The 23,220-nt window shown below is 37.9% G+C and overlaps 11 protein-coding genes and 1 non-coding gene across 15 annotated transcripts in view; 7 read left to right on the forward strand and 5 right to left on the reverse strand.

Annotated features, from left to right (window-relative positions):
• Positions 1-326, reverse strand: part of LOC104793574 — a gene marked incomplete in the record, with an annotated part of 4,263 nt that extends 3,937 nt beyond the window's left edge. Inside the window, 1 exon segment of the mRNA XM_019245103.1 lies at positions 1-326. Coding sequence (XP_019100648.1) covers positions 1-178 — 178 coding nt within the window.
• On the reverse strand, positions 1,188-3,249 carry LOC104783182 (mitogen-activated protein kinase 12-like). Its single transcript, XM_010508301.2, has 6 exons — positions 2,821-3,249; positions 2,605-2,734; positions 2,304-2,441; positions 1,875-2,207; positions 1,601-1,784; positions 1,188-1,506 (listed from the first exon to the last, which is right to left on the reverse strand). Exons 1-6 carry the CDS (start codon positions 3,084-3,086, stop codon positions 1,340-1,342), a joined length of 1,218 nt encoding a protein of 405 aa, XP_010506603.1. The 5' UTR covers positions 3,087-3,249; the 3' UTR covers positions 1,188-1,339.
• LOC104783183 (protein BPS1, chloroplastic) lies at positions 3,336-5,429 on the reverse strand. 3 transcript variants are annotated; one of them, XM_010508305.1, is made up of 3 exons: positions 5,275-5,429; positions 5,081-5,172; positions 3,336-4,588 (listed from the first exon to the last, which is right to left on the reverse strand). In XM_010508305.1, exon 3 carries the CDS (start codon positions 4,575-4,577, stop codon positions 3,534-3,536), a length of 1,044 nt encoding a protein of 347 aa, XP_010506607.1. In that variant the 5' UTR covers positions 4,578-4,588; positions 5,081-5,172; positions 5,275-5,429; the 3' UTR covers positions 3,336-3,533. The 3 variants fall into 3 exon arrangements, with proteins under 3 accessions (XP_010506607.1, XP_010506606.1, XP_010506604.1); XM_010508304.2 differs by having other exon boundaries at positions 5,081-5,197; positions 5,275-5,416; XM_010508302.2 differs by having other exon boundaries at positions 5,081-5,416.
• LOC104783185 (sphingoid long-chain bases kinase 2, mitochondrial) lies at positions 5,834-8,245 on the forward strand. The gene is made up of 12 exons (XM_010508306.2): positions 5,834-6,082; positions 6,241-6,317; positions 6,444-6,497; positions 6,605-6,664; positions 6,747-6,824; positions 6,914-6,960; positions 7,045-7,085; positions 7,193-7,280; positions 7,366-7,480; positions 7,559-7,681; positions 7,767-7,867; positions 7,949-8,245. The coding sequence occupies exons 1-12, from the start codon at positions 5,896-5,898 to the stop codon at positions 8,076-8,078; spliced, it is 1,101 nt and encodes a 366-aa protein (XP_010506608.1). The 5' UTR covers positions 5,834-5,895; the 3' UTR covers positions 8,079-8,245.
• Positions 8,264-9,748, forward strand: LOC104783186. The gene is made up of 5 exons (XM_010508307.1): positions 8,264-8,717; positions 8,799-8,953; positions 9,061-9,127; positions 9,300-9,351; positions 9,455-9,748. Exons 1-5 carry the CDS (start codon positions 8,363-8,365, stop codon positions 9,534-9,536), a joined length of 711 nt encoding a protein of 236 aa, XP_010506609.1. The 5' UTR covers positions 8,264-8,362; the 3' UTR covers positions 9,537-9,748.
• On the reverse strand, positions 10,374-12,111 carry LOC104783187 (3-methyl-2-oxobutanoate hydroxymethyltransferase 1, mitochondrial-like). The gene is made up of 4 exons (XM_010508309.2): positions 11,587-12,111; positions 11,033-11,386; positions 10,873-10,926; positions 10,374-10,765 (listed from the first exon to the last, which is right to left on the reverse strand). Exons 1-4 carry the CDS (start codon positions 11,986-11,988, stop codon positions 10,532-10,534), a joined length of 1,044 nt encoding a protein of 347 aa, XP_010506611.1. The 5' UTR covers positions 11,989-12,111; the 3' UTR covers positions 10,374-10,531.
• On the forward strand, positions 12,202-12,274 carry TRNAE-CUC. Its single transcript has one exon. It is a non-coding gene; the product is annotated as a tRNA-Glu (tRNA).
• LOC104783188 (desiccation-related protein At2g46140-like) lies at positions 13,803-15,287 on the forward strand. The gene is made up of 2 exons (XM_010508310.1): positions 13,803-14,165; positions 14,868-15,287. Exons 1-2 carry the CDS (start codon positions 13,915-13,917, stop codon positions 15,115-15,117), a joined length of 501 nt encoding a protein of 166 aa, XP_010506612.1. The 5' UTR covers positions 13,803-13,914; the 3' UTR covers positions 15,118-15,287.
• Positions 16,176-17,177, forward strand: LOC104783189 (late embryogenesis abundant protein At1g64065-like). The gene has a single exon (XM_010508311.2). It carries the CDS (start codon positions 16,387-16,389, stop codon positions 17,050-17,052), a length of 666 nt encoding a protein of 221 aa, XP_010506613.1. The 5' UTR covers positions 16,176-16,386; the 3' UTR covers positions 17,053-17,177.
• Positions 17,867-19,142, forward strand: LOC104783190 (RING-H2 finger protein ATL67). Of its 2 annotated transcripts, none has more exons than XM_010508312.2 (2): positions 17,867-18,748; positions 19,035-19,142. In XM_010508312.2, the coding sequence occupies exon 1, from the start codon at positions 18,060-18,062 to the stop codon at positions 18,702-18,704; it is 645 nt and encodes a 214-aa protein (XP_010506614.1). In that variant the 5' UTR covers positions 17,867-18,059; the 3' UTR covers positions 18,705-18,748; positions 19,035-19,142. The 2 variants fall into 2 exon arrangements, with proteins under 2 accessions (XP_010506614.1, XP_019100649.1); XM_019245104.1 differs by lacking the exon at positions 19,035-19,142 and adding an exon at positions 18,921-18,997.
• LOC104783191 (reticulon-like protein B5) lies at positions 20,228-21,977 on the forward strand. The gene is made up of 4 exons (XM_010508313.2): positions 20,228-20,539; positions 20,855-21,035; positions 21,135-21,276; positions 21,537-21,977. Exons 1-4 carry the CDS (start codon positions 20,338-20,340, stop codon positions 21,777-21,779), a joined length of 768 nt encoding a protein of 255 aa, XP_010506615.1. The 5' UTR covers positions 20,228-20,337; the 3' UTR covers positions 21,780-21,977.
• LOC104784437 (golgin candidate 4) overlaps positions 22,079-23,220 on the reverse strand; it is a gene marked incomplete in the record, with an annotated part of 11,328 nt that continues 10,186 nt past the window's right edge. The window contains 4 exon segments of the mRNA XM_019245105.1: positions 22,079-22,515; positions 22,600-22,797; positions 23,002-23,056; positions 23,135-23,220. Coding sequence (XP_019100650.1) covers positions 22,297-22,515; positions 22,600-22,797; positions 23,002-23,056; positions 23,135-23,220 — 558 coding nt within the window.

Here is a 23,220-nt window from a genome sequence, read left to right on the forward strand (position 1 = left end):
GAGTATCATAGGGCCTGACTTCGGATTTAGGGTACCTGAAGCTCGAGACCGTGAAAAAGCTTCCATTACTACTACTACTGTCCAACTCAGCTGAATCTTGGAGACAAGTACAGATTGAAACAGCCCATGAGAAGAATACCAGAGTTCTTCTTAGACTCAGAATCCAAATCTCTGCCATTGTGAAAATTTAATCTGAGGATTAAGGGTTTTAGACTATTTATTAGTGTGTAAGTAAGAAGAAGAAGAAGAAGAAGAAGAAGAAGAAGAATAGCATCATCATCATCACTCCAGAGATTTTTCGTCGTCTTAGATTTTTCAATAATACGGACTTTTATTTTATTTTTATAAAAGTATTACTGAGCTTTACGTTTCTTTACTTCTATCAGGTTTGGTCACGCGCCACGGAAGTGTAGTGCTGCTTGCTATTCACGGGTGCATCGAACGGTTACTAATTGATGAGGATCTTTTTTATCATGAAGAATCTTGGCGCGTGGCTTTTAACACGGTATTATCGCCGAGATATAAGGGATATTGGTATTTTGGTTTCTAGATTTATTTGTCTAATTTTATTACGTGTTGGTCAGTGACAAGAGTCATAATAATGTACATCACATAAAACCAAGAGTCATATATAATTAGTACTCTCTCCGTTTAAAAATATACGATAATTTAACTAAAGCACGCAGATTAAAAACTTTTTACTTTTAACAAGTTCAACCAATCAAAAATAATACTGCATAATATAAAATACTAAACTAATTTAAAAATTGTATAGAAATTTGAAAATATCTTATATTATGAAACAAAAAAAACTTCTCTAAAACATCTTATATTTTGAAACAGAAGGAGTATAAAACTTATTTAATACATACATAAACCAGAATCTTGTGTTTTACTAGTATTTATTTTATAGTTTTGATCAGTCTTTAATTTTATAATTAAGAACCCAATATTTACACGTCAAAATGTTGAGAGTTTGTGACACTTTCACTAACTAATAATCATCATGCCAAGTCTGGATTTTTCCCAACTAATCATAGTTTATTTACTCCCAATTTGATATGAGGTAGATAGAGATATCAACAGTAATGTAGTATAATGGAAGCTTTGCGCAGGTTCAGAAGCTCTAAGATATGATTCATAGTTGAAAAGTTTTGATGTAAAGAAAAAAGGTAAGCTCTGCGCAGTAGCTTAAGATATAGATACATATTTGTGTTTCATCATAGAAATTATTTATTCAATCAAAAGATAAATTGAGTTTAGATTCAATATAAAGGAATCTGAGATCAAACCAGAGCAGACTTAAAAAAGGAATCAAATCATAAAACATGTTTCTCTCTCAGTGGTCAGGATTGAATTTGACAGACTCCTTGTAGATAAGCTCCTTTATGTGTTCTTCTGTGCAAGAAGGATGCTCGAAATCAAAGCTGAAAGGAGTCGAACACACTGGTTCTTTAGCCACATCATGGTGCGGTGATAGGTAAGCATGGCCAAGGGCTTCATCGACTACAATCACAAACAGAAGCAAATATAAACAAACCAAAAGCAAACTGCTAGAAACCACATGAATGTTCTTAAGGATATTCGTGTTGTTTGTTACCTGAGATGCGCCGGTTAGGATCAAAGACGAGCATTCTCTCCAGCAAATCGATCGCAGTAGAAGGCACTTTCGGGAATCTAGCAGCAAACTGCTGTTTCGGGTATCGCGGAAGTTGTCTGACGTATCTTCTTGCGTTGTCACTGCGAAGGAAACCAAGACTGGAGTTGTCTGGAGAGCCTACAAGCTAATTTCAAGAAATGGTTAAGTTACATCTAAAGGGCATTGCAGTTTCAGAAAAGTGAAAAACTTATGCTTTTTTACTTTACTATTTTACCTCTGTTATAAGCCTAAGCTGATGAACATAATCTTTGCCTGGAAACAAAGGTTGTCCCGTCATGATTTCGCCGAGTATGCAACCAACAGACCAAATATCAATAGCTGCGGTGTACTCTGAGCAGTTAAGAAGCAACTCAGGAGCTCTGTACCAACGGGTAACGACATATTCAGTCATGAAGTCTGTGTCTGAAGTTGTCCTTGCAAGCCCAAAATCACCGATCTTTAGCTCGTTTTTCGAGTTAAGTAGCACGTTGCTTGGCCTTAGATCACGATGTAGTATGTTGGCCGAGTGCACGTATTTGAGTCCTCGTAACAGCTGATACACAAAGAACTGTAACAGGAAGAGAAGTAAATAGAATAAAGATCAGATCAAATCACAGAGTTCCATAACTTTACTAATGACTACAACAACACAAAAAAGACTTACGCGGCACTGATCACTGGTCAGTGCTTGATTAGAACGGAGAATTCGCTGAAGATCAGTGTCCATTAACTCATAGACAATGTAGACATCGTTGAAGATATCTCGTTGAGGAGGCCTTACAATATCTTTGATGGTTATAACCTAAAGAATCAAACCAAAAATTAGATAAATAGGAATTATAGAAGGAAAAAAAGAGGAATCCACTGTTTGCCTCGACCCTGATGATCAGGAACACTTGATAGATCTAGCAAATTAGAGAAACTTAAGATGTTTTCAAATGAGAGAAATGATGCTTAAGGCTTACGTTCTCATGATCCATATGCCTTAGAAGTTTAATTTCGCGTAGAGTTCTCTTTGCATCGATGATGTTATCAAAAGCATTACCAATCTTCTTAATCGCCACTTTCTCTCCAGTCACTGAGTTCACCGCAGCACTGGAATTCAAGAATCAAGAGCCTATGAACATTCAGAAGAAGGAAGACTGTGATAATTGATCAGAAGAAGTATGAAAAGAACTTACCAGACAATACCACAAGCGCCTCTACCAATGGGACGAATAGGAGGGACATACTTTCTGGACACTTCAAAGAGCTGTCCATAAACGTTGTACTGAACATAGCGGCCACCGTGTGTCGGTACAACTTTGATGCAATGATCGGTAAAACCAGAGCTTGATTCTCCAGACATGATGCAATGATCAGACCGAGAACAAGAGAGACCAAGAAGAAGGCTTTTGTTGAAGTTGAAGGATCTCTCTAAAGTGTCTCTTGAAGACACTAAATCCATGTGAAGAGAGAAGCTTTTTTCAACTGTAAAAGATCTCTCAAGTGACCCGTGAATGTAAAGAGTATGAAAGATTACATACGTGTATGGTCACAAAAAGCAGAGTCACTCGTTAGCTCGATATTGCATTTTTCATTTGTTACTACTAATTGCACTTATCTATAAATCAAAACCTGCATTCTTTCTGACCTGTTATGTTCCTTTGATTGAAATTGGTTTAGAAAGATTGGATCATTACAAAGAATACAGTGATTTTTTCAAGCCAAACAGGTGTATTATATTTATATTATACTGCAGAATGATTTCAATACAGTCATACAGACACGACCAACACAAATCGAAGAGACAAGCTTAACAGATGGACTCGAACAAACAAAAATAGAAAACACTTTTCATTGACCTAAAGCTGCCTTTAGTAGGGGTTAAAACTTATTTGTTTACCTAACTGTATTAGTCTACATCTTCTCCAACTGCATCGCCAGAGATTGAGTCACTTGACCTAAGATTACAGAGCAACACATCGCGCCCGCTCAAAGTCAGTTTAAAGAAACTATCAACTTCCTCCAATAACTGATCCAACCCTTGAGACAATTTCTCAGCTTGTGTCCCCAATTCCATAACATAATCTCTGAAGCATTCATCTTCGACAGGATCAACACCATCTTGGATCATCGGGTATAGCTTCTCGACACTAGCATCAACGCTCTCCAGCTCTTTGAGAATCGTGGTTCTACCAGAAGATAACATGTCTCTGATCTCATCATTTACAACACTCCGCATTTCGGTAAAGACCTTTGACCACGAAGGCTTTTCAGAGACAGGTAAATCAAAAAGATCCTTGGTGGAGTCAGACCAGGCCGCGGTAAATACACTGCAGATATAAACCGTTTGAACCTTCACACCATAAAAAGCTCGCATAAGAACTTTTCCTTTAGGCGAGTTCTTGACTTTAGGCAGACTCAGAGATTTAACAAGACTGTCAAGAACTGCACGGCAGTTTTCAATTCTAGGGTTGTTTGCATTAACATGTTGCCTCCAGCTATCAAGCGAAGATCGAGCCTGAAGATATTTCTCTCCGGAATCCGACTGTAAATTGTGCAGAACACACTTGAGGAAGAGATCTCCTTGGTTGAGACGTGTGAGCTCTGAGCTAAAGGCATTGCAGAGATCTAGCAGCTTAACACTGATGTTGAGGTAAACATCAACCCATTTCTCTTCCCAATCAGAGACAGGAAGCTGGAGCTCAGTGATGAGAGTGTTTATGTTGTTATGAGTCTCGCAGAGTGAGTCCATAGCTAGCTTCATCCAGGATAAAGTGAGGATATCATCTTTATTCTTAGGCATAAGTTTCTTTAGTCTCTCTTCCAAAAGTAGCTCAAAGTCGCTCAATAGAGAAAGCAGCCATGGGGATAAATCTGAGCCCTTTGGTGATAACATCCGAAAGGGATTTCCAAATGGGAAAAAACGTCGTGGTAGATCTTGTGGTCGGCTCATTTTGCTAGACACTGAAATATGAAAGAGAAATATTATCAGAGTCATCAGATCGATTTGATGTCAACTCAAGGTTGAAAGGACTAATAGGTGCAAAAATACCAAGTTCCAACCTTAAAGAGTCTCAAAGCTGACAACTTTTGAGATCATCTTGAATTAACTAAACAAAATTGCATCCTTTGTTATAATTATTATGCAAAAAAAACGACTCAGTTGTTCTAAAAGCCTGAATCTACATACATTTGACGATGGCCGGAATCAAGGTATGTTTTAGAAAAAAAGTTTCAACCTTTCAAATTTCGAAGAACCCTAGAAGTTAATTATCCACTCGAAAGTATTTAAACACACAAGATAGGCACAAACTCTTCATCGAACAACAGTAAACTCTAACCCTAAAATCTATCTACAACTTAAAGACGCAGACTTGTCGATTACTAGAAGAACACACACATACAAGAAAAGGAGATTCATGGGTAACAACAAAACTCAAAATCAAGGAACCTTACCGTTTTAAGTTGCCGGAGATGAAGAATTCACAGGAAAAGTCTTTTTATCTTCTTCTAATGCTTCATTGAATTTTTCTGAGTCGGTCGGTCGGCTGAGAACAAAAAATAATTTTTTTTCTGACGGAGGTCCGACGTTAGTTTATATTATTTGATAACTTAACGACCCGTCACACGAGAAACTATGACAAACTTACAGGTGTATGACTAAGAATGGCTGTTACGTTTGGACTGGTCACAGCGCTTTGGATTAATTAAATCTTCTCGGGGAAAGTGGACGGCTTATATTTATTTAGTCTTTTCTTTATCGAGAGGCCAAAACAAGACGATTTCGTGGGATTATAAATTAGTGGTTTGGTTTGACATTTGCCAGTCATTTTATATGTGTTTTTTTAATAGTAATAAAACTAAATCTAACGGCTATAAACTATACAATAAATACTACGACTCCCACAGACTTGTATAAATGGGCCGTAAAGCCCATATAACAGCTGTCATGTACCAGTATTTTCCACACTAAACAGACCGATTCTCACTTTAAGCGCTGTTTAATGTAGTAATTTTCAACCTTAACTCGTTTTTCTTGATTCTTTAATCTAGCCTAACGTCTGAATTATATACACAAACTGTATAAGACATATTAAAAAAAGTTATTATGGGCCATATGCGTGAAGCCCAATAAATACTTTAAAAACAGAAACCGGCCCATAGAATTATGTTAGGCAAAGCCTCTCAATTATACAGAGGGTTCTTTGAAACCGTACGTTGAACTTGATAACGGCGACGATGTCTCCCGGAGCCGAAACTGCGGCTATACGATGCTATTATTATCCAGTTGCTGCATTTCAGTTTGCCCTTTCACGGCGAAACAACCTTCGTTCCTTAGGACGCCGCAACGTATTACCTCCGGTATCTCCTCTGATCGTATGATCCTTCGCGCTGTTGGTGCCGCCGCCGTCTCCTCCTCCACTCTCCGTGATCTCGTTTTCGTTGTAAACCCTCAAGGTACGAAGAAAGGACTGAGATTTGGAATAAATTTTGGATTTTTTTTATTTAAAAATGATGTTTTTATATGAGAATATCAATCTCGAGGTAGAAGAACTGAAGTTTATGGTTATGAAAGTGTCTCTTGAATCTTTTTAGTGTCTTTCATATGAAATTAGGTGCTAATGGTAGAACAGCTAAAGAGTGGAAGAAGTTGCTTCCTTACCTTCGATCTCGTCTTGGTAAAGACTGTAGTGTGAGTTTTCGATTCACTTGCCTTTTTTGTGCCCTGTGTTATTAATGCCATCTCCATTTGCCTTCTTCAGTTTCTTATTATGTAACATGAAATTGAATTTGCTCGCCATCTTGTTTGTTTCTGGAGGTATGCGAGTCATTAACAACGGGTCCTTCTCATGCCATTGACATTACAAGAGAGGTAAGGAGCAGTGGAAGTATATTTTACTACTTTGATGGGTACAGTATTCTCTGTCTTGTTGATTTGGTTCTAGGCTGATCGTTTGTAGCTTTCAATTATCCTCTCAGGCTATTAGGGATGGGGCAGATGCTGTTATTGCGGTTGGAGGTGATGGAACACTGCATGAGGTTGGAATTGAATATCTTTGGTTGCTAGAACTCAACTCTGAAGAGTCTCAACTCCACTCATTGTATCTTTTTTTATTTACAGGTTGTTAATGGTTTCTTTTGGGAGGGAAAACCTGTCAGTAGTCTCAACAGCGAAGCTAGTCATTCTACTGCACTTGGTGTGAGTAACTTAATTTGACCTTTTTTTACTTGTTTTTGTGTTTATCTCTTGCAATTTACGATCTCAGTCCATCCCTTTTTTTTTGGCAGCTGATACCCTTAGGTACTGGCTCGGATTTTGCTAGAACATTTGGTTGGTTAGTTTTTGCATCTTGTGTTCGATGTGATTTGTTTTCGAAACAATGTTGTGCCAGATCTTAAGTATGTCCTGCATTTGTTAGGAACAATGATCCTTGTGAAGCTGTGGACCGCATTGCTAAAGGTATGTCACCGAGTCCATTTGCGGAGTTAGGACTTACTAGTTAGCAAATTATGTGTAATTATGTCTCAAATTATTTCTCATATATCACATAACCAGAATTTTCTCAGGGATGCGATCACGGGTTGATGTTGGTGTTATCGACAGCAAGGAAGGAAGGGATTTGCATTACTTCATAAACGTTGCTGATGTTCATTTGTAAGCATATCATGGAAATTTCCTGTGTGATTGATCCTTAGTGAGGTGGTTGTAAATCTCTCCTTTTGTTGCTCATCACTTGCAGGAGCGCAAAGGCAGGTTTTTACGCTTCAAAGTACAAGAAATTTGGAAACTTGTGCTACGTAATCGGTGCCCTACAAGCTTTTATGGGGCATGATAACCAAGATATGAGAATCAGGGTAAGCAATTATTTCTGTAAAAATCTCTTCTTCACCATAGTAGGTTATACACCTCAGAGCCTTGTGTTATACTCTCAGGTCAATGGAGGTGAATGGGAATTATATCCTCAGGTCACTGCTCTCTGCGTTGGAAACGCTAAATACTTTGGTGGTGGAATGAAAATCACACCCAACGCTGTCCCTGGAAATGGAAATCTTGAGGTGCAACAATTCGTTTCTTCGATCTCAAATCCTCCGATTTTGTGAATATGATAACTCTTCTTGACTATCATACACTTCTCTACAGGTTGTGGTTCTGCAAGACTTCAAATGGTATGATTTTGTACTTAAACTCCATAAGCTATACAACGGGACGCATCTCACGGTTAACAATGTGTCTTCAAGAAGGTAAGATTTTCTTCGGTTCCTTAACATATTATATGACCTTAGCAATTGAGAAGTTACCACCTCTATGCATTTTTATTGTAGTGTACAAAGTATCGAAGTTGAAGAGATTTCAGGCAGCGGAAGTATCTATGTTCAGTCAGATGGAGAGCATCTTGGATTTCTACCTAGAAAGTTTCGGATTTTACCCGGTGCCATCGACATAATTAGCTGATCAGAACCACATATTTCTTGGGATATAAGCTACCAAGAAAATGTAAAAACACATCAGCTCAATTTTGTTTTTCAACACAACTTGTTTTAGTCTATAGAGATTCTTGTTCTGAGATACCATTAATTTGATTTATTGTTTGGCGAATCAGATATTAAGAGATCGTCTTATATGATTCACTATCATTGTGTGGTCTCTGTTAACTACAAGATAGATACTCTAAAAAAAATATCTTTTTAAGTAAAAGTCGCCTTTCCTTAACTAATCAGTACCAATTGAGTCCAAAAATGGTAGCTTCACTTTCCTTTCATTCAATCGCCACCGTCAATCATATCTACTCCGGCGATGCTGGCCGTTCAATCTCACGGCGTAACTGCCAATACAGAGCAACTGGAGTGAGTTGCAGAGGACAGAATGAGCCACAGACAAGTAAAGGACCTGAGCCGGAGAATGTTCTACTCAAAATCGCTTGGTATGGATCTGAGCTACTCGGAATCGCTGCTTCGGTATTCCGATCTCCGGAGACTTCTCCTCCGATTGTGACAGGGTTTGAGGTTCCGGTTGATTGTTCGGGACGAGCCGTTCGTGTAGCTGTAGTGGATTCGATTAAACAAGACTTCAAACGATCGTACTTCGTCACAGGTCAGTGAACAAAAACATCCAAATCAGAAAAAACCTGAGATTTTGTTATCTTTCGTTCTGAATCGGGATTTGAGTTTTCAGGGAACTTGACGCCGGAGGTTTATGAGGAGAAGTGCGAATTCGCCGATCCGGCTGGTTCCTTCAAGGGTCTTGCTCGTTTCAAAAGGAATTGCACTAATTTCGGAAGCCTCATCGAGAAATCGAATATGAAGCTCATTAAATGGGAGAATTTTGAGGTACCCTCAAACTAATAAAAGATGAAACTTTTTTGTTTTTTCTGATGTCGGAGAAAAAACTACTGCTTTATGTTTTCATCGCCGGAGCTCCGTCATGAGTTTTGCAGGATAAAGGAGTTGGACATTGGAAGTTTAGCTGTGTCATGTCATTCCCATGGAAACCCATTCTTTCAGGTTCCCTTTTATCAACTCCATTAAAGTTTCAGATTGTTTGTGTAGCCTTTTAGGATAAAGTTTGCAACTTTATTAGCTTCAGTTCAATGATTAGTTATATAGACAATAAAGGACAAAACTTTTATGTCTTTTTATGGAAAATTCATGAGAAGTCAAAATCTGTTTTTTACAGCAACTGGTTACACAGAGTATTACTTCGACACAGAATCCGGGAAAATTTGCAGGTAGAGATTTGCAGCCTCATATAAAACACATTTATCTCAACTTTGAAATTCTTGTGAAGAAGAAGAAGAAGCTTGTTTCACATAGTTTTATGAATGCTTACAGGCATGTGGAGCATTGGAATGTCCCTAAGATTGCTCTGTTCAAGCAACTTCTGAGACCCAGCCGTGGATTAATGGGAAACTAGCCGATGAAGATTGATGTCAATTTCAGATTAGAATTCTAAACAGTAAATATATAAAACTTCCTTTTGAATCTAATATCAATATGGGATACTTTACTATTAGAGATCTGTTGAAGAGTTGTTATTGCATTAGCTCAAAATATGGGATCACAGAGTTATGAATGTACATCTGACAATGTAAAGAATACACAAAAACATACTATCATCGTCTCTCATTACCTCGGCTTAAAGTAAATGTACATCCTTCCCAGTCAGAGAATTGACAGAGTAACCCTGCGTGAACTTTTGTCACCAACTTCTGGGAGCTGCTTCATTAGAACTTCCATGGTGATGTGATTTTTGGTCTCACCCTTTTCTCCATCATATCTTTATTCAGACCGAGCGCTTGTTTCACGTTTCGGAGTTTGCAAACGGCATTTATGAGAATGTTGTATATCACTGTGTTTGGCAAGACCTTTGAGTGCGAGCCCATGTCATTGAAGAGCTTCAATGCTTCATTCATTTTCCCAGAGTAGCAATAAGCTTGGACTATCGCACCATATGTTGCAACATTTGGAACAAACCCCTATTCTCTCATCTTCTCCATCGTCCTATGAACACCTTCAAAGTCCTTGTGTTTGCCGAAATAGGAAATGAGAGTGTTGTAAATGATATAATCAGGCATCAATCCTTCTCCCTCCATATCAGTTAACAACTCATGAATTTCTTCTGCGTTGTTCTTATCACAAAACAATTTAATGAGCATGTTATAAGCCAGCAAGTCAGGAGACAATCCTGCTAGTTTCAATTTCTCCACCATTTTTAGGGCATCATGGTCGCGTCTAGCTTGGCACAAACCAGAAATTAAAGCGTAATATATCTTAGCGTCAGAAGACCATCCCACCTTCAACCATTTGGTCATACAAATGCCTAGCCTTCTCAATGTTATATAACTAATAACATTTGAACAGTGATCTTTTTTTTATTGTTTGAATTTGATTACAGGGAGGATCTTGTTGTCACTTTGAAGGCTCCATGTTCTCAGCGGCTGAAGCTGCCGCAGAAGCAGCCTTGTCGAAGCCAAGCTTCTGCAACTCGGTTAGGAACCCATCGAGCTCGCTTGTTGTGATCTTGTAAGGACTGTGAGAAGGACCTGGAAACACTTTTTTAGAGACTTCTTCTTTGTATTCAATTAAGGCTTTGTTAATCACGTCTCCTACTTTAGCATACTGCTTGCAAAACTTTGGAGTAACCTGTGAAATCCAAGAGCATGAAACAAGAAAAACGTTGAAAACTAATGAACCAACAAGAGAATGAATTCCGAAAACGATGATAATGCTTAATTGGGTCAGGATTTGACCTTAGCATGATGTGGATGCTGCATCATACCAAGAAGATCATGGTAGACTAACACCTGTATTTTCAAGAAAAAAACTAACGGATATAAGAATTACAAATTTGGCACTTAAACACTCAGTACTGAGAACCGAAAAAAGAAGGAACTTTTTTCTAATAAAAACCTGTCCACTGCAGAAAGGTCCAGCCCCAATGCCAATGGTTGGTATCTTGAGGGCAGAGGTTGCAGCAGCAGCCACGGGAGGTGGAACACATTCCAAAACAACAGAAAAACATCCAGCTTCTTGTAAAGCCATGGCAGTCTCAACAACCTTAACAGCACTAGCTATGTTTCTACCTTGTGGTCTGAAACCACCAAGAACGCTGATAGCCTGAGGAGTTAGACCCACATGGCCGATAACCGCAATTCCTGCTTCAACTATGGCTCTTGCAGCAGTGATCCTCGAAGGTGATCCTCCTTCAAGCTTAATAGCATCCATTCCTCCTTCCTTTAAAACTCTAACTGCAGTATCAACTGCCTAGAGCAACATTTTAAATCCAAAAATCAGTTGAGACATCTCTATCAAGAATCTAGTTACCTAAATCAGCAAATGAACTGAAAACATTGCAAATCCAGTGTGATTATTTAAAAGGATTGATCTTTTTAAATCACGAATCTAATTACTTAAACAAGTACCAAGCAGAAGACGAAAAGATTCAATTTTGATGATTTTACTACCTGACTGGTGCTGGACTCGTAGGTACCAAAAGGCAAGTCACCAACTAGAAGAGGACGTTTAGCGCCACGAGCAACGGCACGACAATGGACAAGCATCTCGTCTAAGGAGATAGGAAGTGTTGTGTCGTGACCGTGAACAACCATGGAAGCAGAGTCACCGACAAGACAAACATCGATGCCAGCTGAGTCTAAGTGAACGGCGGATGGGTAATCGTAGGCAGTTACGACGGTGATGGGCTCTCCTTTCCGGTGTTTTTGTCTGAGATGTGTTAGTGTCACTCTTTGGTTTGGGTTTTGCGGCTTTGGTCCTCCGTAGACGGTGTCTTCCGGTAGGTTACTCATGAAACGGACGGATATGGCTTTGGAGAAGCGTGAGCAATTCCTAGTGATTGAGGAAGCCATTGTTAGTAATGTCGATCAATTTAAAACACTCTGTTTGATTCTGAGTGTGTTTAGTCGAATTTAATTTGAACTTTTTGGAAAGATTCAATTTCTGAAGATTCTGAGGAGTGGCGACTCAGTTCTGGGTTCCCATTTCCCAATAAACAAATCACGCACAGCGAAGCACCACTCAGTTCTAGGTTATATATTATATATGTAATCAAGCTAACAAAATCCGTCGTAGTCTAGCTGGTTAGGATACTCGGCTCTCACCCGAGAGACCCGGGTTCGAGTCCCGGCGACGGAGTTTTTTTTGTTTTTCTATCTTACTATATAACAAAACTGAATTCTGGTTCAATCTGGTCGGTTATGTAAAACCAATAATACCTCCTCCATCCTGAGGAAAAAAACCTCAATCGCCGACCAGTCTCCGTTCGATCGTATCAAACTCAGATTGCATCATTTTATATAAGCTCAATGTCGGATTTTTATGTAGCGTAATCAACTGAATTTTGAGCCACTGAACAGTCAGAGTGGATTGGCGTGTGTTTGGGTCTTTAATTTTACTTGTTTACACTCTGCTTTTATCTTATGGAATGTGAAAACGTTTTGGTCGATGAGTTCTTGGACATATAGCTAATTCCTTACCGTTTAAAAAATGTAATTAATGTAGAGGTTGTGTTACCATAGAAGTTTCTGCTTTTTTTCCAATCATCTTTCTTTGGTATCATGACTTGTCCAAAGCATAAATCTGCAATGGTCTTTTATTCAATGCATATGACAGGAAGAATTATAATTTCTTCAATACAACGTTCCATGGTTTGTATAACGAACGGAGGCCTTGTACTCGTATATTCGTAATTTCAATCCCATTTTGATTATTAATCAGTGGTAGTTACTTAATTATATAACCAAAAAATACAGTTGTTATCCGAATAAAACAAATACAAGTCATCATATTTAAAGCAATCTGGTTAATCGGATATGGTTTCGATCGGTTGAATTTCCCCAGCCAATAATCAGTTTCAATTCGTTTGAATAAAGTATTGCCTCATCGTGTGCGATCATTGATTCGATAGTCAGTACCCTCAAATAGGCACGAAAAATAAGAAGCGAAAAAAGTCTTGAGGACGAAGTCGAAGCCACACAAAGTACACCAATAAATATGGATTAGTGGTTTTTCTTTTTTTTGAAGGGGAAAAATAATAATACAGTATGTTCAAGTTCCCCATAAATCCACTTGTTTAACTTTAGCAAATGCAATCAACAGAAAGATTATGTATACCTACTACCTCCAATATTTCGCATACCATGTTTTATTAGGAAAGCTATGTTTTTGACTAATTGTAAAAGAGTATATATATATATATATATATATTTCCATATTCTTAAGATTATTTACCAAAAAAAAAGTAAATGTAAGATACCATTTCCATCTTATATTTTACAGATTTGAATAATAAAAATTAAACCTTTTTTACTATTATGACTAATTAAATTTAATATTTTTAAATTTTTTAAGACCTTAAATATAATGGATATTAGATTCTCTCTTTTTAAAATCTATATAAAAAACAGTCATATATTTATTTTATAGCAAAAAGTAATTAGGAGTAGTATATTTTTCGGACAAGCAAAGCAGTAAGGAACGCACGTTATGACCACCATGCTCCAAAAACGGATCTTTCCTTAGAATATGCATTATGGACCGCTTTTAATTTTTCATGATGAAAAAAAAAGAATATTGTTCCTTTTTACAACAACTAAGGAAAAAAATAAAAAATAATGTCACTCTCCGGAAATTAAGCTATTATCTACTCATCCTTAAAAGAGGAAACAAATATATATAAAACCGACAAAGCCAATTGAGACATTTCAAAGAGAGATAAGAAGAGATCTGATCATTTTGAAAGTACGATTGACAAAAACCAAACAAACACAAAAAAAATGGCATCAGCGGATGAGAAGGTGGTGGAAGAGAAGGCGTCGGTGATTTCAGGCTTGTTAGATAAAGCGAAAGGTTTCTTTGCGGAGAAGCTAGCGAATATTCCGACGCCTGAAGCCGCCGTGGACGACGTTGATTTCAAAGGCGTGACACGTGAAGGAGTTGATTATCACGCCAAGGTCTCCGTCAAGAATCCTTACTCTCAATCCATCCCTATTTGTCAGATCTCTTACATCCTCAAGAGTGCCACAAGGTCAGTCAGCTTCTCGTGTATTTGTATTTTAGCTTTTTAATTTCTGTACCGTCTGATCTACGCTATCCATTCATCCGACGAATGAAATTGAGTTTTTTTTTTTTCACGTCTATTCGGTGTCGTGTAGCAAAACGTATCCGGATTGTGCACTTGTTATCACTCAGATCATGACGATATATATAATCCGTATACATAGATCTAGCCTAATATTGATTTTTAATATCCGTGTTCTTTTCATTAGGTGTGTATATATCCGATCTATCTTCTTTTCTCCGGTATTAATGATTCAAAATATCTGTAAATTAGTTATTATACTTATATCTGCTCTAATGCTTGATTATTTATTGATGAAGTAATTAATATATGTATAAATTTCGTTGGTATTTTTCTGCGTCGACTCTCATTACCGAAATGGCTAAAATCTGATTCTTTCACAAAATTGTATATGTTTCGTATTGTATCCAACTACCAATTTTTAGTATCCGACCCATGTGCATTGATGATATTAATCTAGCATCTATAATTCTATATGAACGATTTAAATTTACACATGTATACAAAATACTAATAACACATTATATCAAGGCAAATAAGCGATAGATCGTCTCAGGTTTTGTATTTTGAGGATTTAAGCGTAGATAAAAATTATTTTAACCTTAGTGTAGTGCATATTCATCATAGGCTGATTTATGGTTGCTGTAGGACGATCGCGTCGGGGACAATTCCGGACCCAGGTTCTTTGGTTGGGAGCGGCACGACGGTTCTGGACGTACCAGTTAAGGTGGCTTATAGCATAGCGGTTAGTCTGATGAAGGACATGTGTACGGACTGGGACATTGACTATCAACTCGACATTGGACTAACCTTCGACATTCCTGTTGTTGGTGACATCACCATTGCTATCTCTACTCAGGGTGAGATTAAGCTACCTTCCCTTCGCGACTTCTTCTAATTCAACTATAGTTTTGCATCTTAATTACAATAAAATTTTCAATAAAGTACCATTCGGTAATCATAGACGATCGAAGTTTATATTTCTGGACTCTCTTTTCTGTTGTTGTTGATTTTGTTATTGGATTGTTAAGGATGTTTATTGGTTTATAAATGTTTTTCGTGGTGTCATTTATAACGTTCAGTTAGAAACTTAGAATTAGATGCTTGCGTAGGAATATATGTTTCTTGTTTCTGTTATATGCCGAGAGATTTGAACCATATCAGTATAACTTTGGGCATTTTGGGCAAGAGTGAAAACTACAAAGGAGAGAATACCCTTGCCTAAAGCTCATGAGTTCGAATACGAATAACGGGAGGACTAATCTAACTTGCTCCAGCATTCGACACAAAAGATTGTAGAGAAACTTTTTTTAAAAAACTTTTCTCAATTACATACAAAACTTGTTGTTATTTAACTAGTAATAGAGAAAAGATTGTAGTTAAGTGAGCAAAATAGGCAAGGGGGACCATGTAATGTATGAAGCTAGGTTGTCTCCAGCTAACAATAACTGAGAAAGATTAAGTAGTTAGGAGCAAATTGCATCTTAGTTCACTTAAACTACCCAACATAAAAATGCTTTTAGTGTTTAAAATTCCAGACTATCATCTGTCTTTGTTCTTGCAAATGAATGAATTAGCTAGTAATCAGCCTGTTCATATAATCGTGAAAGATCAATAAAAACAAAATCATCATCCTCAAACACAATGTTGGATGCATTCACTCACACCCAAATACAGATACAACTGAACATAACTTGATGAAAATTTAACCACATTAGAGGTATACAGTATACAGTATACAGTGTTACCATACTCCTTTTTCCTTCTCGAAAGAATCCTCGGACGTTGACGTGAAAGTCAAACCCGTGTAACGAGCTGACCAATTCTCATTGGCGGAATCGGCATCCCAACCGATACGTAGCTTCTACTTTTCTTCCACGCATTAAGTCATATGACCGTTAGAATAAAATCAGACCCAATTTAATATCATTCCCATCTTCTTCCACGAAATAATTGACCCAATTTTGTTAGTGGTTAGGACAATTACATCGATTTTTCTTTTACTTTTTTTTTGTTATTTTCATTCTCTTAAACAATTGATAGCACATGAAACACAGGACACGTAGAATATAAAAATCGAAAATTCTCCGTCGCTAAGTTTCGTTTATATATAAATCACATAATCCATGATTAATCAATCACTCCAATAAAACAAAATAGCTCCACCATGAACGACTCAGAACATGTTCGTCCACTAGCTCCGGCGACCATTCTTCCGGTGAGCGACGAATCCGCCTCCAACACCAGGCACAACACTCTCCGTCGCAGGAAGCGGATGAAATGCTTAATCTGCGTCACTGTAACATCTCTGATTCTACTCACGATCGTGTTGACTTTAGTTTTCACGGTGTTCAGAGTCAAAGACCCGACCATCAAAATGAACCGCGTAATGGTCAACGGCCTAGATTCAGTCATGGGGACTGATCGGGTCCAACTCCTGGGAACAAACATCTCCATGATCGTTGACGTGTCAGTCAAGAATCCAAATATGGCGTCGTTTAAGTACTCCAACACCACGACGGATATATATTACAAAGGAACGGTGGTAGGTGAAGCTCGTGGGCTACCAGGCAAGGCAAGACCACATCGGACTTCGAGGATGAACTTGACGGTTGATATCATGATTGATCGGATATTGGCGGATCCGGGTTTGAGTCGAGAAGTGAGTACGTCTGGTCTTGTGAACGTGTGGAGTTATACTAGGGTTGGTGGTAAGGTGAAGATTTTGGTCGTGAAGAAGCACGTGACGGTTAAGATGAACTGCACGATGGCTGTGAACATCACCGCCCAGGCGATTCAAGATGTCGACTGCAAGAATAAAATCGGTCTTTAAGGTATACGTCTACGTACGTTAGGATCGATTTACCGTTTTTTATTGTTTAATTTTATTCTTCAACCTTATGCGAGCGGATTCGAAATTTCATGACAGATCACTATTTACATGTTCTATTCGTTTTAGATTTTTTTTTTTTGGTTTCTTGAATTGTTTTTTTTTCTTTGTACAGTTGCTGAATTTTTTTAAAGGAGTTAACATAACGCTTTCGTTAAAATATCAAACTTCTGTCAATGTTCCAAGAATTGACCGACGACTAACCCATTAGCGTATTGATTTATTTGATTATTTCATACTAAACCGACTCGTTCTACATTTATAAGTTAGTCCGCCTTGATTAACTTACTAGTCGAATTTAAATTAAATCATGGGTAATACTTTCCAATCTATGAATCTCTCTATTAACGATTTTACACATACTACTCCATATTCCCATGTCTGATCGTCGTGGTTAAGTTACATGCTCACCGATTGTTCGTTTGCGAGTTGACCATTCGCAGTTTTTCGAACCTCGGATCTTTAATTAGTACGAAACCCAAGACCAACGACAGCTTTTAGTAAATTGCAGTGAGAAGCCTCGAATCACACAATTCGAACCAAAAAAAAATCAACAAAATAAGTCAACGAAAGATATAAAATAGTCTTTTCTAATTGGACCCATCATATACGAATTTGACAAATCTTGTTAAACAGTCAATGTTACAAGGCTCGAAGCCTCGAACACATTATCAAATAAATAAAAAAAATACAATGAAAGTAAACAAATTTATATTCCTTGGCGTTGGGCCACTTAATTAATAAGACCTAACTTATTAATAAATGCAAATTTCAGTTTCCAAACTATATTAAATGCATCAGCTGCAATTTCCACCCACCTCTCTTCACTTCTTCTCTAAATAAATTAATTAAAATACAAAATTTTCAAAAACAAAATTAAATTTTTTAAAAATCTTTTATCACTCTCTTCTCTCTCACATGGACCCAGTCTTCTTCTTCTTTACCAATAAATGTCAACAGCCGCCTCCTCCGCCTCCGTCTTCCTAAACCACCCTCCTTTTCCACCGTCGCCACCACAACACGGCTCCAACCACTCTTATCTCACAACTCTAGGCTTTGGCTACTCCATAGCCATAGCTCTCGGTTTCCTCGTCCTTCTCTCTACCGTCCTTTTATCCTCATATATCTGCTGCCGCGACTCTCGCCGCCGCACAACCGCCGTGGAATCTGTAGGAGACCGTGGCGGAAGTGTAATCCTCCCCCGCATAATATTCGTCGCTGAAGAAGACAATGATCTCGAAGCAGGTGATGTCGTGGTGGGACTCGATCAAGCAGTCATCAACTCTTACCCTAAGTTCCACTATTCCAAAGATTCATCCGCCGCGTCCTCCGATGGGTTCGGCAGTGGAGGAGATACGACGTGTTCGATCTGTTTGTGTGAGTATAAAGAAGCGGAGATGCTGAGGATGATGCCCGAGTGTAAACACTACTTCCATTTGTGTTGTCTTGATGCGTGGCTTAAACTCAACGGATCTTGTCCTGTTTGTCGTAACTCGCCGCTCCCGACGCCGACATCTACACCTCTGTCGACACCTTTGTCGGAAATTGTGCCGCTCTCGCAGTATGCCGCCGATCGGATGAGAGCAAGAAGATGACAATTATTACTACTTATTTACATAGATCCACTCGCCTAGTTAGGGTAATCTTTATTATTTTTGCTCCGTTTCATTACAACTTTACTGATTTGTAAATTAAAAAAACTCCGTCAAAAGTGGGGTTTGCCATTAATATCATCGAAATGATATCCAATTTGAACGATTTACCTCATTAAATTTATCCTTTTTTAAACGTTTTTGAAACCTTTTTTCCAGTATGAGCGGTTCAAAATAAAATACGCGGTCGTGTTTTGTAACATACAGTACACAAAAGGGTTTTGAGTTTGAACAAGGTAACTTACTTTCCTTTTTTTTTTTTTTTTTTTTCAGGTTCAAGGGTCGGAAACTAACTTTAGTTAAAATATTAGATTTGTTGGATGTCGGAAATAGATGTTTCTAAAGTTGGGAACAAAAATAGTGAAGATAGTATTGTTTATATCTCTTTTATCCCAAGTACAGTAGTTGATGAAGTTCTCTCGTAAACTCGTAGGTCCAAATGTTGGTTGAGTTAGTCTATGACATTTTTTTATAAATTAAAATATCCTAAATTAATTTTTGCATACACAGTTTTATGTATCGATCACATTTGCGATATTTGTTTCAAGCAAACAGATCGCAAACATGCATCTACATATATTATTAAAGCGTTGCCTTCAAGCAATCCTACATTATTTCTAGATGGCCTGAAGTTCCTGGTTCGATGATAGCCGTGAAGGGTTTTTTTAATTGTAACTGGCACGTTAATCATAATTCACAAGAGAGAAGGTTGGATGGTGTGAACATATGTTATTTATATATTTGTTGAAAAATTTGTTATGTAATAATGAAATGTGAATGTGTTATTTGAATTAGACTAGTCCACGAATCCGCTTTTTATTCCCCTGTCTGCACTATCATGTGGTGGTGATACTGTTGGAGCTTAGTGGTAGTATGTCTTTGTAATCAAGTGATTAACCTCGCTTTGATTTCAATTTACTATTTTTCTAACCGCTCAGTATACAAAAAGATGAATGTCATCTGGTAAGGGAATGTTATATAGACTTTATAGGGACTATTAAAAAAAATACTTTGTAGACTTTGTACATTTCAAATCATCGGGACCCCTTTCCCATTAATTTTCTTTAAACATTCGACCTAGACCGAAGTCGCTTACTGAAAGAGAGAGTTACGTCGTGTGCCCTTTTTAATTAAATGCTTCATCATAAAGAGGATTAAGTTTGAGCCGTCGATGTTGCGATACGATATGAGACACGTGTCGTAAATCGACCTGTAGCGACGGTTACTTTAATGGAAAGGTATGACCAGCTTTTCCTCTTTGGTTGGTTGCCTACACGTTTCGAGGCTCTGTTTCTCCGTCAAATAACGTCCGTTTTCTTCTTTTTATTAATGGGTTAAAGAATACGAACGCCGTTAACGAACCTATTTCAAAAATATTAAAATCCGAACCATCCCTCGTTCGGGGGGGGGGGGNTCATCACACGTTCGGGGGGTACCGAACCTCAGGCTCGTGGTTATAATAAATCCTCTTTGTAATAAAAACCTATTATTTCGGCCGCTCACTGCTTTGCTTATTATTTCCTCCCTCTCCTTCACACGTTTTTGGATTTTCTTTGTTGAATTTTTTGAAAAATCAATGGCGGAAGAAATTGAGAAATCTGTGCCGGCGGAGGAATCTCTGATGGAGAAGATCTCTGAGAAGATCCACCATCACGATTCGTCTTCATCGTCTGAATCCGAATACGAGAAACCGGATTCGCCTTCGGCTGTTAAGGCCAAGATCTATCGTATGTTTGGTAGAGAGAAGCCTGTTCATAAGGTTCTCGGTGGTGGAAAGCGTAAGCCTTTTCTTTTTTTTTTATCTATATCTAAATCTCATCTCTTTTCATTTGTTGATGCTTGATCTGTGCAATGTGAGGGTCTAATTACTCGTTTTAGATTTTGTATTACATATTTTGTCCTTGTAAGATTTGTTTCCTCTGAATGATTTGGGCATTCAAAATTAAGACTTGAACTTTGTTATGAAACTAATGAATTGGCTTTATTATGTTTTTGACTTCTGAGGAATTCTAAACTCTGTTTGTTTGTTTGTTTGTTTGTATGCTTCTCTCATGTCGTTGGCCTTATTTCTCAATGACTCTTCTTCTTTGCAGCTGCTGATGTGTTCTTGTGGAGGGATAAAAAGCTGTCAGCTGCTGTTCTTGGTGTTGCCACTGCTATTTGGGTTCTGTTCGAGCTGGTTGAGTATCATTTGTTGAGTCTTTTGTGTCACATTTCCATACTCGCTCTTGGTGGCCTCTTTTTATGGTCCAATGCTCACACATTTATCAACAAGTAAGGTTCACACACCCTTGATCATGTTAAGGCCTCTACGTTTGTTTTTGTTTGTCTGGTTTTAGTGGTGGTCTTAAAAACTTTTTTTCATCTTTGCAGGACTCCACCTCAAATTCCAGAAGTCCATGTTCCCGAGGACGCATTCCTTGTGATTGCTTCTTCTCTGAGAAACGAACTTAACCAAGCTTTCGTTATCCTACGAAGCATTGCTTTAGGAAGGGACCTGAAAAAGTTCTTGATGGTATGCTTAATCTTTTTTTGCTTACATTTACACTCCAGTTTAACAATTTAGAAAATGGTTTAGTTCGTATGGGAAATCAGTTCTTCATCTGTTTAACGTTGTTTATTTACCGGGTAAATTTAAGTCTTTAATGCAACAATGCGTGAGAGAGTATATGAAATTCTCTGTGTCTTAGGAAGAACATGATCAATGCCATAGCCTATAAGATCCTGCAAGTAATTCATTGTTGCTGAATCTGATGACGAGATTTGTTATGTCAGGTTGTTGTTGGTCTATGGATCATCTCAGTGGTGGGCAACTGGTGCAATTTCTTGACTTTGGTCTACATCTGCTTCGTGATATTGCACACAGTGCCAATGCTATACGAGAAACACGAAGACAAGGTTGACCCATTGGCTGAGAAAGCAATGAAGGAGTTGCAGAAACAGTATGTTGTGTTTGATGAGAAGGTTCTTTCTAAGATTCCCGTTGCTTCTCTCAAGGCAAAGGCAAAGTTGGGTTAAAGAGATTACGTCTATGTTTTTTTCTGGTTTTAAGTTTTTGATCATGTGAAATTGGTGGTCACTTGCAGAGTTTTGCCGCTAATGGCCCAAATGTCCTTTTACAATTTTATCACATTTTGACTACAATTGTTTTCTTCTTCTTCCTCCAAAATACTATTTTTTTCCGGCTATCAATGGAGGATTCTTGAGTTCATGAAACGTGGGCTATGTTTCGTTTTGGACAGCCCCCATTTATAAAAAATATGTCATTATTTTGTTGCTAAAAATGTAATGAATTATTTTGTAGGAGTTATCATGACAGGTGAAAATAAAGTAATTAACATTATAAATGGTATATAATACAGTACATCACAAGAAAAAACAGCTTCAGACTTTTTTTTTTGTTTTTAATTTCTCCAAATCTAGTATAGGAAAAGAATTAATGGAATATAGGTGTGGGAGAGATAATTACAACACAAGACGCAAGATATTCGGATTCTTACAAAACGTGTATAAGAAGAGTATATACCAATCTGGGTCAAGTGAGTAATCTGGAGAGCCTGTGATTACTATCCGATGATGTAAGAGGCACCGTTGAAAACTCCGAATCAGATTGCTCATAAAGTGGCCTCTGCGTAATAGTAGTAGTAGTATTAGTAGCCTTCTCTTGCTCTTTGTTTGCTGCATCCTCTGCTTCTCTTCTCTCTCGCTCTTCCGCGTCTTTAAGTAGAAAATCAACCCACATCTCTGCAAAAGACTGAGAGCCAACAAAAGAGACAAATAGATCAAGCAAATGATTTCATTCCATTGAGACGATATTTCTTTGTGAAGCCACTGGTACCTGATTATCTGAAGCTATATTAGGATGCGACGCTGGTGAACCGCCGCCACCACCTCCTAAGATGCCACCGACTAAGCGACCAGGTAATCCCAGTACGCCTCTAACTACACCTTTACCCGCGGCTCCTTGTTGTGCTAATCCTATTCGCTGTTTGTCTTCCTCTGAGAATCCAAGCATTCGAACCATTAGGTCCAAGACCTACTTAGAAACATTCAGATGAGATACATATTAGCTCAATGTTATTTGCATAAGCTTTACATGTTAAAAGTCAAAACAAAGTGTTTCCTCTATAATTATTAGCTTAAGGCTCTTTTATAAACTGTCATCGTAAAATATTTGGTTTGAAACAATCGAAGACTACTTCTAATGCCTCTTCAAAGCTGTGATGTACACAAATCGTACCTCTCTGCTGTGATTTCTTTGGAAGTACGTAACCAGCAACTTAATAACAATACGCCTGAAGGAACAATATGAGAAGATGATCAGAATCTGAAGAAACATGGAATAACATGTAAAATAAAAGTTACTGGCCTACCTATCAACGAGAAAATCGGAGTCCATGGACATTCTGTTGAGCCTAGTCATGCTCTGCTCAAGAACACGCCTTACTTTTGCATTGTC

Source organism: Camelina sativa, chromosome 4 (assembly GCF_000633955.1).
Source record: "Camelina sativa cultivar DH55 chromosome 4, Cs, whole genome shotgun sequence".
Taxonomy (NCBI): domain Eukaryota; kingdom Viridiplantae; phylum Streptophyta; class Magnoliopsida; order Brassicales; family Brassicaceae; genus Camelina; species Camelina sativa.

Coding starts and splice junctions, on each gene's coding strand:
- LOC104783183 (XM_010508305.1), bottom strand. CDS start 4,577: ATGAGCCGACCACAAGATCTACCACGACGTTTTTTCCCATTTGGAAAT.
- LOC104783182 (XM_010508301.2), bottom strand. CDS start 3,086: ATGGATTTAGTGTCTTCAAGAGACACTTTAGAGAGATCCTTCAACTTC. Junction 2,208..2,303: donor TGACCAGTGATCAGTGCCGC/GTAAGTCTTTTT, acceptor TTCCTGTTACAG/TTCTTTGTGTATCAGCTGTT. Junction 1,785..1,874: donor AGCTTAGGCTTATAACAGAG/GTAAAATAGTAA, acceptor TCTTGAAATTAG/CTTGTAGGCTCTCCAGACAA.
- LOC104783186 (XM_010508307.1), top strand. CDS start 8,363: ATGGTAGCTTCACTTTCCTTTCATTCAATCGCCACCGTCAATCATATC. Junction 8,954..9,060: donor TTAAATGGGAGAATTTTGAG/GTACCCTCAAAC, acceptor TGAGTTTTGCAG/GATAAAGGAGTTGGACATTG. Junction 9,352..9,454: donor GAATCCGGGAAAATTTGCAG/GTAGAGATTTGC, acceptor GAATGCTTACAG/GCATGTGGAGCATTGGAATG.
- LOC104783185 (XM_010508306.2), top strand. CDS start 5,896: ATGCTATTATTATCCAGTTGCTGCATTTCAGTTTGCCCTTTCACGGCG. Junction 6,961..7,044: donor TTTGCTAGAACATTTGGTTG/GTTAGTTTTTGC, acceptor TGCATTTGTTAG/GAACAATGATCCTTGTGAAG. Junction 7,281..7,365: donor AACGTTGCTGATGTTCATTT/GTAAGCATATCA, acceptor CATCACTTGCAG/GAGCGCAAAGGCAGGTTTTT.
- LOC104783187 (XM_010508309.2), bottom strand. CDS start 11,988: ATGGCTTCCTCAATCACTAGGAATTGCTCACGCTTCTCCAAAGCCATA. Junction 11,387..11,586: donor ACGAGTCCAGCACCAGTCAG/GTAGTAAAATCA, acceptor ATGTTGCTCTAG/GCAGTTGATACTGCAGTTAG. Junction 10,766..10,872: donor AGCATCCACATCATGCTAAG/GTCAAATCCTGA, acceptor TGGATTTCACAG/GTTACTCCAAAGTTTTGCAA.
- LOC104783191 (XM_010508313.2), top strand. CDS start 20,338: ATGGCGGAAGAAATTGAGAAATCTGTGCCGGCGGAGGAATCTCTGATG. Junction 21,036..21,134: donor GCTCACACATTTATCAACAA/GTAAGGTTCACA, acceptor TCATCTTTGCAG/GACTCCACCTCAAATTCCAG. Junction 21,277..21,536: donor ACCTGAAAAAGTTCTTGATG/GTATGCTTAATC, acceptor TTGTTATGTCAG/GTTGTTGTTGGTCTATGGAT.
- LOC104783189 (XM_010508311.2), top strand. CDS start 16,387: ATGAACGACTCAGAACATGTTCGTCCACTAGCTCCGGCGACCATTCTT.
- LOC104783190 (XM_010508312.2), top strand. CDS start 18,060: ATGTCAACAGCCGCCTCCTCCGCCTCCGTCTTCCTAAACCACCCTCCT.
- LOC104783188 (XM_010508310.1), top strand. CDS start 13,915: ATGGCATCAGCGGATGAGAAGGTGGTGGAAGAGAAGGCGTCGGTGATT. Junction 14,166..14,867: donor ATCCTCAAGAGTGCCACAAG/GTCAGTCAGCTT, acceptor TGGTTGCTGTAG/GACGATCGCGTCGGGGACAA.